General features: G+C 45.4%; 1 protein-coding gene across 1 annotated transcript in view; it reads right to left on the reverse strand.

Moving 5' to 3' along the window:
* The window catches only part of slc39a9 (solute carrier family 39 member 9), a 46,037-nt gene that overhangs the window by 5,462 nt on the left and 26,383 nt on the right, over positions 1-14,192 (reverse strand). Inside the window, exons 3-6 of the mRNA XM_060828660.1 lie at positions 12,974-13,162; positions 10,221-10,289; positions 8,027-8,112; positions 5,471-5,605 (exon numbers count right to left, since the gene is read on the reverse strand). Coding sequence (XP_060684643.1) covers positions 5,471-5,605; positions 8,027-8,112; positions 10,221-10,289; positions 12,974-13,162 — 479 coding nt within the window. The remainder of the gene's footprint in view (positions 1-5,470; positions 5,606-8,026; positions 8,113-10,220; positions 10,290-12,973; positions 13,163-14,192) is intronic.

Below are 14,192 nucleotides of genomic sequence, written 5' to 3' on the forward strand. Positions count from 1 at the left end.
TGGCAGCACACCTTGAGAGAGTGATTAGCAAAGTAAAAGGGATCTTGGACTTTACAAGTAATAGGCCTGTGCTACAAAAACAGAGAGGCCATACTGCACTTGTTTAGCTCTGGTGAGGATACAAGTAGATTATTACATCCAGTTTTGGTCACCTCAGGAGGAAAATGAATGTCCAGAGTGCGCCCAAACAATTGACCCAAACAGCTCACACGATAAGGGACTGCAGATGCTAGATTAGGCTGAAGTAGTTCAGGCTGTTTGTCTTGGCGTAAAGACGACTGAGCAGAAATTTGATTGAGGTGCACAAAGTTATGACAGGGTTAGATAAGGTAGTCAACAAAACACATTCCCATCAACTGTTGGCAAAGCACAAGGGGAACATAAGCTTGGGGTTCTCAGCAAGAGATGCAGGGAGATGTGAGGAAAATACATGTTTTCTGTGCAGCGAGCAGTAATTACTTACGGTGGTGGAAGGGGAGAGCACGGGACAGCACGCAATTGAATGATGCCAGAAGAAAACTAGAAACACACTTGAGTGGAATATATTTGCACGACTACAGGGAATGGGACTGACAAGATTACGAGGTAGGATGGACATGATGGCCCAAATGGCCTTTTTCCATGCCATAATGCCTGCCTGAAGAAACTCTCTCTTCCCTTCCAACAATAGCCTTTTTCGGTGCAACAATAATCAACCACATGGCCCAAAAAGATGACGTTGAATGTATTTGTACGTTTCTACCTTATAGGTAGCATGCGCATTTGAAAACTCCCAGTTAATCAGCATCCTTCCTCCATGTTACAGAGTACACTACATCATGCTGGGTGGTGGAGATGCTAAACTTCTGTGTTTTACCATAGAGTCACAAAGATGTACAGCATGGAAACAGACCCTTCAGTCCAACCCATCCATGCCAACCAGATATCCCAACCCATTCTAGTTCCACCTACCAGCCCCCGGCCCATATCCCCCCAAAACCCTTCCTATTCGTACACCCATCCAAATGCCTTTTAAATGTTGCAATTGTACCAGCCTCCACCACATCCTCTGACAGCTCGTTCCATACACGTATGAAAAGGTTGCCTCTTAGGTCTCTTTTATATCTTTCCCCTCTCACCCTAAACCTGTGCCCCTCTAGTTCTGAACTATCCCACCCCAGGGAAAAGACCTTGCCTATTTATCCTTTCCATGCCCCTCATGATTTTGTAAACCTCTATAAGGTCATCCCTCAGCCCCCAACGGTCCAGGGAAAACAGCCCCAGTCTGTTCAGCCTCTCCCTGTAGCTCAGATCCTCCAACCCTAGCAACATCCTTGTAAATCTTTGCTGAACCCTTTCTCGTTTCACACCATCTTTCTGATAGGAAGGAGACCAGAATTGCACGCAATATTCCAACAGTGGCCTAACCAATGTCCTGTACAGCTGCAACATGACCTCCCAACTCCTGTACTCCATACTCTGACCAATAAGGGAAAGCAAACCAAACACCGCCTTCACCATTCTATCTACCTGCGACTCCACTTTCAAGGAGCTATGAACCTGCACTCCAAGGTCTCTTTGTTCAGCAACACTCCCTAGGACCTTACCATTAAGTGTATAAGTCCTGCTAAGATTTGCTTTCCCAAAATGCAGCACCTTGCATTTATCTGAATTAAACTCCATCTGCCACTTCTTAGTCCATTGGCCCATCTGGTCCAGATCCTGTTGTAATCTGAGGTGTGTCGCTGTCCACTATACCTCCAATTTTGGTGTCATCTGCAAACTTACTAACTGTACCTCTTATGCTCACATCCAAATCATTTATGTAAATGACAAAAAGCAGAGGACCCAGCACCAATCTTTGTGGCACTCCACTGGTCACAGGCCTCCAAACTGAAAAACAACCCTCCACCACGACCCTCTGTCTTCTAACTTTGAGCCAGTTCTATATCCAAATGGCTAGTTCTCCCTGTATTCCATGAGATCTAACCTTGCGAATCTGTCTTCCATGGGGAATCTTGTCAAACGCCTTACTGAAGTCCATATAGATCACATCTACTGCTCTGCCCTCATCAATGTTCTTTGTTACTTCTTCAAAAAAACTCAATCAAGTTTGTGAGACACGATTTCCCACGCACAAAGCCATGTTGACTATCCCAAATCAGTCCTTGCCTTTCCAAATACATTTACATCCTGTCCCTCAGGATTCCCTCCAAGAACTTGCCCACCACTGAGGTCAGGCTCGCCAGTCTATAGTTCCCTGGCTTGTCTTTACCACCCTTCTTAAACAGTGGTACCACGTTTGCCAACCTCCAGTCTTCCGGCACCCCACCTGTGACTATCGATGATACAAATATCTCAGCAAGAGGACCAGCAATCACTTCTCTGGCTTCCCACAGAGTTCGCGGGTACACCTGATCAGGTCCTGGGGATTTATCCACCTTTAACAGGTTCAAGACATCCAGCACTTCCTCCTCTGTAATCTGGACATTTTGCAAGATGTCACCATCTATTTCCTCACAGTCTATATCTTCCATATCCTTTTCCACGGTAAATACTGATGCACAATATTCATTTAGTATCTTCCCCATTTTCTATGGCTCCACACAAAGGCCGCCTTGCTGATCTTTGAGAGGCCCTATTCTCTCCCTCGTTACCCTTTTGTCCTTAATATATTTGTAAAAACCCTTTGGATTCTCCTTAATTCTATTTGCCAATGCTATCTCATGTCCCCTTTTTGCCCTCCTGACTTCCCTCTTAAGTATACTCCTACTTCCTTTATACTCTTCCCAGGATTCACTCGATCTATCCTGTCTATACCTGACATATGCTTCCTTCTTTTTCTTAACCAGACAGGAATATACTTTCTCTGGGTTCTTGTTATCTCATTTCTGAAGGCTTCCCATTTTACAGCCATCCCTTTACCAATGAACATCTGCCTCCAATCTGCTTTTGAAAGTTCTTGCCTAATACCGTCAAAATTGGCCTTTCTCCAGTTTAGAACTTCAACTTTTAGATCTGGTCTATCCTTTTCCATCATGATTTTAAAACAAATAGAATTATGGTCACTGGCCCCAAAGTGCTCCCCCACTGACACTCAGTCACCTGCCCTGCCTTATTTCCCAAAAGTAGGTACATCCACATACTGAATCAGAAAATTTTCTTGTACACACTTAACAAATTCCTCTCCATCTAAACCTTTAACACTATGGCAGTCCCAGTCTATGTTTGGAAAGTTAAAATCCCCCAACCATAACCATCCTATTATTCTTACAGACCTCCTTACAAGTTTGTTTCTCAATTTCCCTCTGACTATTAGGGGGTCTATAATACAATCCCAATAAGGTGATCATCCCTTTCTTATTTCTCAGTTCCACCCAAATAACTTCCCTGGATGTATTTCCAGCAATAACCTCCCTCAGCACAGCTGTGATGCTATCCCTTATCAAAAATGTCACTCCCCCATCTCTCTTGCCTCCCTTTCTATCCTTCCTGTAGCATTTGTATCCTGGAACATTAAGCTGCCAGTCCTGCCCATCCCTGAGCCATGTTTCTGTAATTGCTATGATATCCCAGTCCCATGTTCCTAACCATGCCCTGAGTTCATCTGCCTTCCCTGTTAGGCCCCTTGCACTGAAATAAATGCAGTTTAATTTATTAGTCCTACCTTGTCCCTGCCTGCCCAGACTGTTTGACTCACTTCTGTTCTCAGCTGTACCCACATCAAATTGATCTCTTTCCTCACTATCTCCCTGGGTTCCACCCTCCCACCTTACTAGTTTAAATCCTCCCAAGCAGTTCTAGCAAATTTCCCCAAAGTTATTAGCATTCAGCATAATCTGCTGCCTCTATTTTGCATGGTCATTAACAGTCACAGATAGACAGGGTGGTTATGAAGGTATTGCCCTCATAACTCAGACCACTGCGTATCGGAGTTGGGAACGACTTGTTGAGGTCGTACAGGCTGTTGGTGAGACCTCTTGTAGAGTACTGTGTGCCGTTCCATTTGCCTTGCTATTGCGAGGATATTATTAAACTGTAGAGGGTTCAGAAGAGATTTACCAAGATGTTGCTGGCAATGATGGGTTTGAGTTATAAAAATAGGCTGGGACCTTTCTCACTGGAGCTTAGAAGGTTGGGAGGGGTGACCTTATCGAGGTTTCTAAAATCATGACCGAAATACACAAGATGAACCGTAAACGTCTATTCCCTAGGTGAAGGAGTTCAAAACTAGGCAGCATATGTTTAAAAGGTGAGGGGAAAAAGCGTGGAGGAGGATATGAGGGGCAGCTTTTTTGTACAAAGAGCGGTTCATGTGTGGAATGAACTTCATCGAATCCCTACAATGTACAAACAGGCTATTTGACCCAACAAGTCCACACCGACCCTCCATAGAGTAACCCACCCAGACCCATTCCCTTACCCTATTTCTCTACATTTACCCTGACCAATGCACCTAACTTACACATCCCTGAATACTATGGGCAATTTAGCACAGCCAATAGCCTGCACAACTTGGGGTGGCACGGTGGCTCAGTGGTTATCACTGCTGCCTCACAGCACCAGGGACCCGGGTTCAATTCCTGCCTTGGGCAACTGTCTGTGTGGAGTTTGCACATTCTCCCCGTGTCTGTGTGGGTTTCCTCCGGGTGCTCCTGTTTCCTCCCACAGTCACAAAGATGTGTAGGTCAGGGTGAATTGGCCGTGCTAAATTGCCCGGAGTGTTAGGTGCATTAGTCAGGCGTGAATGTAGGGGAATGGGTCTGGGTGGGTTACTCTTTGGAGGATCGGTGTGGACTTGTTAGGCCGAAGGACCTGTTTCCACACTGTAGGGAATCTAATCTAAAAACTTTGGACTGTGGGTGGAAAACAGAGCACCCGGGGGAAACCCACTGGCAGAGGAAGTGTTGGGTGTAGATACAAGTACAAAATTTAAAAGACATTTGGATAAGTACATGAACAGATCAGATTTAGGGGGATACAGACCAAATGCAGGCAAACAAGACTAGTTTAGTTTGGACACAGGCAGTGTGGACTAGTTGGACCAAAGAGTCTGTTTCCATGCTGCATGACTATGACTCTATTACTTGGACTGAGAATCAGCTAGTGCCTGAAAGGCTCCCAGAAGTCACACAGCTCTCAAAAGTGACTTGGCAATATTCCTACATCTGCATCAGAGTCACGGGTTGAAATATTCAAGCATCAGGCTAAAACCTGGCCAACATCTTCAACAGCAGTCTCGGGAAGGTCAAGGAGACTCCATCCTATGGGAAGAGATGTTAAAACACAGGTTGGTTATTAAAGACAACAGCAAGGAGTTCTCCCGGGATCCTGGCCAATCCCTTATCAGCTGATGCAGAAAAGCAGATCGATTGACTCGGAACCTCAGTACCTGCAGCACACGGCTGACAGGGTAGTCATCACATTGACATCCAAGCTGCAATACACTTCCACCCGGCAAATGAACATGTTCTGACCTCAGCATACATACCTTACTCAGGCCCAGGTAAGTGACCATGGAGAGCAGAGGTGCTGCCAAAGCAAACACCAGAAGGTGCTTCCTGATTCGATTCCTTTCGAGGCCTGCATGCATAAGGAACGAAACCAGACCAAAAGCAGCAGGAGCCTAAAAACAAGAGGAGAGGAATACTGGGATGGATCAAGTATGCTTTCCGACAATTCCTTCATTTTACGCCGATCCAGGTTCCCATGCTTGATTATTAACCAATGACGGCTGGCAGCAACTACACGTGACCATGCAAACTTTGCCTGCGGGTGTGGTACGGTGTCAGCTGTGACTCAATTGCTAACACTCAAGTGCTACAGGTTCAAGACCAATCCTAGAAACACCAGCACAAAACCTAGAGGGAACCTCCTATGCAATACTGTGCGAATGTTGCTCTACTGCAGGAGCTGTTTTGATGGATGAGGGAGTAGAGATCCGAAATACGGTTTAGCATGAACATAACGTATTTCACAACGCTATATTGAACTAGTTACCCGTTGTTAGTGTCTGTGGCCTTTGAGTTTTCGACACTGTGCAAATAGGATTATTCTTCATTAGTTGAGAAGTGTTTCTGCATGGGGTCTGAAACAGTGGATGGTGTTATATAAATTCAAGGACTTCTCTCACAGTCAACACCTCCCAATAAGGTCAACACACGTATATTACAAAAGGGTTGCTGGATGAAGATGATAGGGGATTGCAGTCATACAGGAGTTCTACCTCATTCCACGGGAAAAATATTGACAGTTGGCTGGAGGCCTTCATGTCATTTTTGAAGAATTTTGGACAGTGTCAAAAACGAGAATTCTGAGGAACATACTGTTTGTACATACTGCACACAGTGACTTTGTATAATATCAATTATCTATAGCGGAAAATCCATTAGAGTTTGCACATCACTTTTAAATGAGAAATGGGAAGGAATGGGGTAGTGGTAAAGTAATTAGTAAGAAAACCTTGGATTTATGTCGTGCTTTTCACTACCTTGCAACATTCAAAAACATTTCACAACCAATAAAGTCAGTTTTGAAATTTCAGCTGAATTGCACAGCCCCAAAGGGTAGAGGTGAGCTGGGGTTGCCAGATAATTGATGCTTTCATTGATTTACAGAAATGCACTTGTGCAGCAAGCATTACAGCCGCAGGAGGAGCCCCAAATAAAATGAGCTGAAACAACTGGGTGAGGACACTGCAAACAGGCCAAGATCAGGTGCTGACAGGTCATGGGTGGCACTATCAGTGTGCACTCCCACAGGGCCATTCTGTTCAACCACAAGTTCCGGGTTCCTGCACCGGTCAGCTCCCTGGAGCCTGGTGTTCCACAATAACAACTGTAACAAACTACAATAGTTATTGTTATTGGGGCTGGAAGATCTGAATGACTAATGATGGAGGAGGCTGGGATACTGCTACACTCTCAGGGTCTGTACGTATAGCAGACTCCTTGCTATTCTTGATTAGAATCCCTATAGACTGAAAATAGGCCCTTCAGCCCAACAAATCCACACTGACTATCCAAAGAGTAACCCACCTAGACTCGCTTCCCCACATTTTACCCCTGACTAATACATCTAACACTCTGGGCAATTTAGCATGGCCAATTCACCTGACCTGCACATCGTTGGATTGTGGGAGGAAATCAAAGCACCCAGAGGAAAACCAGCCAGACACGGGGAGAATGTGCAAACTCCACACAAACAGTGGCCCGAGGCTGGAATCGAACCAGGGACCCTGGCGCTGTGAGGCAGCAGTGCTAACCACTGAGCCAACGTGTCACCCCTCTAATAGTTTTGGAATGGCTCTTCTAATTGTTGCAATCTTTCAGGCTAACCAAGCTTGGCATGCTCTTGTTAAGTCTGGTGGCTAGATCAATGCCGGGTAGGATGTGTGTTTATATCCTTACTGGACGTTTCTTTTTGCAATGCTGGCTACAAATGAGTGGCTTGCTCAGAGAACACTGGGTGGGGAGCCACTTGTAAGCCAAGCCAGGGAAGAACGGCAGGTTCCCTTCCTAAACAAGGGCAGTTGCTGGGCTATCTCAAACCTATCGTGGGCAGCACGGTGGCACAGTGGTTAGCACTGCTGTCTCACAGCGCCTGAGACCCGGGTTCAATTCCCGACTCAGGCGACTGACTGTGTGGAGTTTGCACGTTCTCCCCGTGTCTGCGTGGGTTTCCTCCGGGTGCTCCGGTTTCCTCCCACAGTCACAAAGATGTGCGGGTCAGGTGAATTGGCCATGCTAAATTGCCCGTAGTGTTAGGTATGCGCTTCGGCGGGTCGGTGTGGACTTGTTGGGCCGAAGGGCCTGTTTCCACACTAAGTAATCTAATCTAATCTAAATTTCAAGCAAAAAAAAACCGTTTTTAAAAATACAGCAGAGTTTAATCGCATAACTTTCCTCGATAGGATTGAAACATCTCAGCCACTGGCAATTCCAGAACGGTAGCCACTACAGTGCTCAAATGATCAGTCAATGAGAGAGAAAGAGAAATATGGTACACCTTAAACAAAAACTAGGAAATTCAAGATGTGGAGACTTACTTTGTGCAACATAATAGCTACAAATACAATCAACTGTACACTCGTCTGAGAGGTGGAAGCTGCTGCACCCAATGCAATGCCATCCGCTATAAAGGGAAAGGAAGAGGTAAGACTGGGTACTGCAGGGGAACACACAAATCAAATCACTGCTTCATACCCAATAACTGCCTGCAGCAGGCAAGCCTGCAACTGAAATGGCTCATTTTACTTCCAGTTACTCAATTTTTTTTTAAAAAACACCAACAACTGGATGATTAGAAAGCTAAACTGTTTTTGAAATCGCATGTTCAGTTAAGAGGCTGTACTGTGTGGTCAACTACACAGGACAATGTACAAATAGTACAAAACTGCAAAAATTAGATTAAAAGGTCTTTTCCCTGGGGTGGGAAAGGGGGGAGCAGAGGAGGAAGACTCCAGAACTAGAGGGCATAGGTTTAGGGTGAGGGGGGAAAAATATAAGAGACCTAAGGGGCAACTTTTTCACACAGAGGGTGGTACGTGTATGCAATGAGCTGCCAGAGGAAGTGGTGGAGGCTGGTACAATTGCAACATTTAAAAGATATCTGGATGGATATATGAATAGGAAGGGTTTAGAGGGATATGGACCAGGTGCTGGCAGGTGGGACTAGATTGGATTGGGATATCTGGTCGGCATGGACGAGTTGGACCGAAGGGTCTGTTTCCGTGCTGTACATCTCTATGACTCCAATGGCTTAAAATACCCCAATAAGCACAATTTGTAGTGGATATCCTGGGCTGTCTTTTCCACAAGCCTTGTCCATAGCGAAAGTTAAACAGGGCCTGTGGTAAAATAGCACGTTTTTGGACTTAAAACCGTGCACTACCTGCACCGCTACATCAAGCAGGAGTGACAAACAGTCAAGTTGATACGAATTGTCTGCAACAAGACAAGGTTAGCAGAATGGGTGGACAAGTGACAGATGGAACCTGATGCAGTACAAAGATGCGCAGGGTCAGGTATGTTGGCAGAAGGAATTGGGAGAGGCATACTGACTTATCGGCACAGGGTCAAAGTATGAGCAGGAACAGAGGGACTTGCGGTGCATGATCACTGATTTTTTTTTTGAAGGTGACAAGACACACTGTGAGAGCAGCTAGTGAAGCATATGGGGTCTTGGTCTTCATAAATAAAGGCACCAAGTACAAAAACCAGAGAAGGCACGCTGAACTATTACTAAGCTCTGATTAAGCTGCAACTGGAGTATTGCATACCACTCTAATCACAACGCTGTGAGGGGGATGCAAAGGTCTTTGAGGGGTTAACTTGGATGAGGATGTTTGTTACAAGGTTAGATTGGTGAAGGTGGGTTTGCACTCCCTGCAGCAAAGGAAATTGAAGGGAGATTGGACAAGGTTATGACACATTTGAATAAGGTTTGCGAGGAATCTAGGTTTCCATTAGTTCACAGCAAAAGTATTCAAGGATACAGAATTAGGTCTTGGGAAAGAGTTGAGGTGGTGGTGGAGGGGGTGAAGGTGAGGAAGAGCTATTTCACGTGAGGTAATACCCTAGAACTCGCTGCTCACAACAGTGGAACTGACTGGATTGCTTCTCAGAGAACCAGCATACCCGATGGGCCAAATACTGTTATTCTGTTCCAAAAATAAATGACGAGTAAGGTTGTGGATTTGATCCAGTCAGCAAGGTCTGATTTAGTTACATCAATTTGAGATTGCTTAGTCCAATGCACCCCAAAAAAGAAACTGTTCAAAACTGCTTTGTGGACTCAAACTGTATCTAAGCTGAGAGCAGAAAACTCTTTCATTAGTTGTGAGACGGAGAAATCGAAGGGAAATTAGGTTACATAAGGAATAATAGCAGGCCCAGTGCAGGTTAAAATAAAATAAAATGCTCAGTATCGACATTTCAGCAGCATCAAACAATAAGGACAAAATGGAGTTTGTACTGTAGGACAACATTTTGATCAGGTAACTGATACAAGGGGCAGTGCACTGGCAGTATTTTGGCATGTTCCAAGCTTAGATTCAGTTCATGATTTGTTTGAATAGATGACATGTCAGTAGTCTGCACAATGAGAGCTACGAGAGAGTGCCCTCTCAGCTCAGATTGCACCACCAGCTGCTTTTGTTCGAGACGTTTCAGACATAACATGGGCAACGCTGACGTGGTGCTGATAAACGTCATCACACAACATGAGAAACTTCGTGTTACCTGCTGCATGGACCACCAGTCCGAGTGTGGTGGTGATCTTGGTGTTGGCAGTTCTTGCAGCTTCTGGATCTGAAAGACAGACCAGAAACAAAATAAGTTGTGCAGAGAGCTCCCCAAAATCTAACTGCAGTCTCTATTATTTCAGCTGAATATCTACATTTTCATAAAGGAACCATTGCATTGATCTATCCGCCCTTCTGCCTATTTAGATGCCACTGGTGTCTATGAACCATTTTGGTTTCTCCAAACTGGATTCCGTGCTATGTTTCAGTCCTGTTATACCACTGGTGTCTAGCCTCTTAGATAGGACATTTACTTACATTTCAAAGTGCAGGAGGGGATGTGAATGGTGCATAAATACCAGTATGGACTAGCTGGGAGGAATGGTCTGTTTCTGTGTAACATACATTCTGTAACCCATTCTAGAGTTTGCAACCACAGACTCAGCAATGTTGCTATTCCAGAGACTACTGCATACATATTGTCGGTCTTACAACTGCTATTACAAATTATTTTTCCATCGCAGCACCAGCTATACTTAGCTCCATTACACACAGGAAAACCTAACGTTAATTTTCGGAACTGAGAAAAATTTAGGGCAGCATAATAGCTCAGTGGTTAGCACCGCTGCCTCACAGCGCCAGGGTCCCAGGTTCGATTCCAGCCTCGGGCGACTGTCTGTGTGGAGTTTGCACATTCTCCCCGTGTCTGTGTGGGTTTCCTCCCACAGTCCAAAGATGTGCAGGTCAGGGTGAACTGGCCATGCTAAATTGCCCATAGTGTCCGGTGCATTAGTCAGGGTCTGGGTAGGTTAATCTTCGAAGTGTCAGTGTGAACTTGATGGGGTGAAGGGCCTGTTTCCACACGGTAGGGAATCTAACCTAATCAAAAATCAGTTGTGCCTGTCCTGAAAGACCAGAAATTAGAATTGAAATAATCTCAGGTTTATAGGCCAGAGCAGCCTGCAGCTGGTGGATTACTGTTTCACCTCTCCTAGCTCAATATGACAGAGTAGGCCGCTTCACAAATCCATAAATAAAGCTAACAGCCACACAGGCGCTAGTATTTTGCAGGAGTTTTGATATGTGAAAGGGGAGAAGTGTTATCCAGATCTTGGTCAGAAGCCACCAAATGAACTCTGTTCAGTTCTTGATACTGCACTTAGAACATGGAGACCTTGGAGGGCATGTAGTGAAGATTCATTAGAATGATACCAGAGATTTAAACTATTAAGCAATGAGAATGGTTCGTATGAATGTTTTGTCCCCTTGAGTTTAGATGACTATAGAATGACCTAAGTCAGCTGTTTGAATCAATACCGTATTTATAAGGTAAATGCAGAAAGACTATTTCCTCGTGTGGGTGAATGCAAAGTCAGTACAAGTAATTTGAAAATTAGAGTAGGCTACTTAAGAGCAAAATCAAATATTTTCATACGAGGAAGGCAGGTTAAAAAATAGGTCTTCAAATGCAATACACAGAGAAAGTGAGGACTGCAGATGCTGGGGATCAGAGGCGGGAGTGTGCTGTTGGAAAAGCACAGCAGGTCACACAGCATCTGAGGAGCAGTAGAATCAACATTTCGGGCACAAGCCCTTCATCAGGAATGCACTACAGAGTCTTCTGACTGTCCAAACCCTTTCCATTGTAGAAGAAACAACTTCCTGGAATCAGGTGGAAGGACATTTATGTTGGTATACGTCAGTAAGTTCAAAGGTTGCACGAGAAACTCAAATACAGTTAGGTGAGAGAAGCATCATGTTAGACCTCGAGAGAGCAGAGATAGACTCGTGAAGTGGATAGAAACACCAGATAAAATATAACACACTGAAGGGCGAAATGATTCACATTGGTAGGAATACTGAGGACTCCTAGCCAGAAGTCACACATTTAAAGCCATCGGTAAAAGCAGGAGGAGTGAATTGAGGTGACATTTTACTGTACAGGAGTTGCCATAATCTGGAATGCACTGATTTAAAGGATGATGCAAACCGATTCAAATAACTCACATGGTTTTGGGGAACAGACAGAGGAAAGGAACCAGATGCACTGAATCAGCGTTTGTAATGCTATTTGGTTCGGTTACATCCGTACCTTCACATCAGAATCAAACCACAATGCAAGAAACCCCGATTCACTCAAGGTGCACATTTTTGGGAACACGGGTAATATTTGGGAAAACACTTGTTGCTGGAACTTTAAAACACAACTTTACAAAGCTGTGGTATAAAGGTGGCAGCAAGACTGCATTAAATATACGCTTACCCGGGCACAGTTAGTCAACAAAAGTCAGAGGGATTGAAATGTGCTCCTACTGACGGCTAACTATAAAACTGGCCACTTCACTAGCCTCCTGGTCAGATCATCCTCTACGCTAACCAGATCCAATTACTCCACCTTCCTTCTGGTAGGATCCCCACCAATTCTGATTCGACAATCCTCTGCCCCAACCTCACCCACCTCCTCACTCCGACACAAACCCCCTTCCCTCCCCACAAGGCTCCCCTTCAGAGTACCCCCCCCCCATGCTCCTCTATCCTCCACTCCTGCTCAAAGTGCCTCCCCTCCCCCTCCTTTCGCCCCAGCGGCCCAGCAATACTCCTCTTCCCCCGCCCACCGAGGCGAGCGGCCAGCGTTCTGTCACAACTCGGGATGCCAACCAAGATCAAAAGATTCGAGCCTTAGGTAGTAGCTCACTGGGTCTCTGCATTTTGTGGAAAACCTGAGCGAGTGAGATTTGAAGAGTCTCTTACCCTCACTGGAGTGCATGTGAGAACTGCCTATTTGGTCAACCAGCAGCATAAAAACAAAACCCAAGACCAGCGAAACCCCAATGTAGGCGTGCAAAGCAATATGCTCGTGATCGTGCTCAGTCTCTGCTGACTGTCCTGTCTTTAACGAATCCTCCACCTTCTCTGCTTCACCTCCATGGGTGTGTTTATCTGAGGGAGTAGAAGGAAAATAGATTAAACGCGAGCGGGAGCGTTCCTGCAGCCCGGTATGCTTCACGAACCACAGGTCACTGCCGAGTCACGCTGATTTGGCACATCTTCAATCACACCCGATGACCAGAGCTGTTGTCGTTGCGAATCTCAGCAAACTTGCCCTGCTGAGGGGACATGGGCAACTCCACATACCTGCCAGTGCACAAAACATTTCTACAATTCACACCATCCTCATCATGATTAGCCGCCATCATCATATCCATTTTATAATGTCAAGAATAACATTCAAATTAACAGAGAAACATTTGCATCGCTGTGGAGAAAAAAAGAAGTTGGAGTTTGACCTGTTGAATAGCTGTTTCAAAAGAGACAGCATAGACAAAGGGGGTGTTGCTGGAAAAGCACAGCAGGTCAGACAACATGCGAGGAAGCCGGTCCTGATGAAGGGCTCTTGCCCGAAACATCAGTTCTCCTGCTCCTCGGATGCTGCCTGACCGGCTGTGCTTTTCCAGCACCACAGTCAACTCTGATCTCCAGCACCTGCAGTCCTCACTTTCTCCCAGATTGGACAAAGGTTTGAGTGGCCGCTTTTTGTGATTCTGCAAGTGCTGTTAGACGTTTTAAATATTTAAAACAAAAAGTCCCACTTTCAGAAACTACAGAACCAGCCTAATCCACTACAGTGCTATTAGCCATGCTCTCCTTCCCTGAAGCATTGCATATGTACCCAGGATCATAGAATCCCTACAATGTGGAAGCAGGCCATTTGGCCTATCGAGTCCACGCCAACCCTCTGAAGAGTGACCTACCCTATCGCTGTAACCCTGCACTGACCATGGCTAATACATTAGCTCGTACACCTCTGGACACTATGATCAATTTAGCATGGCCAATCCACCTAACTTGCACATCTTTGGACTACGAGGGGAAACCTATGCAGACACAGGGAGAACGTGCAAACTCCACACAGACAGCCACTCGTTGGTGAAATCAAACTCAACTCCCTGGCAGCTGTGAGGCAACAATA

Source organism: Hemiscyllium ocellatum, chromosome 8, assembly GCF_020745735.1.
Source record: "Hemiscyllium ocellatum isolate sHemOce1 chromosome 8, sHemOce1.pat.X.cur, whole genome shotgun sequence".
Lineage (NCBI taxonomy): Eukaryota > Metazoa > Chordata > Chondrichthyes > Orectolobiformes > Hemiscylliidae > Hemiscyllium > Hemiscyllium ocellatum.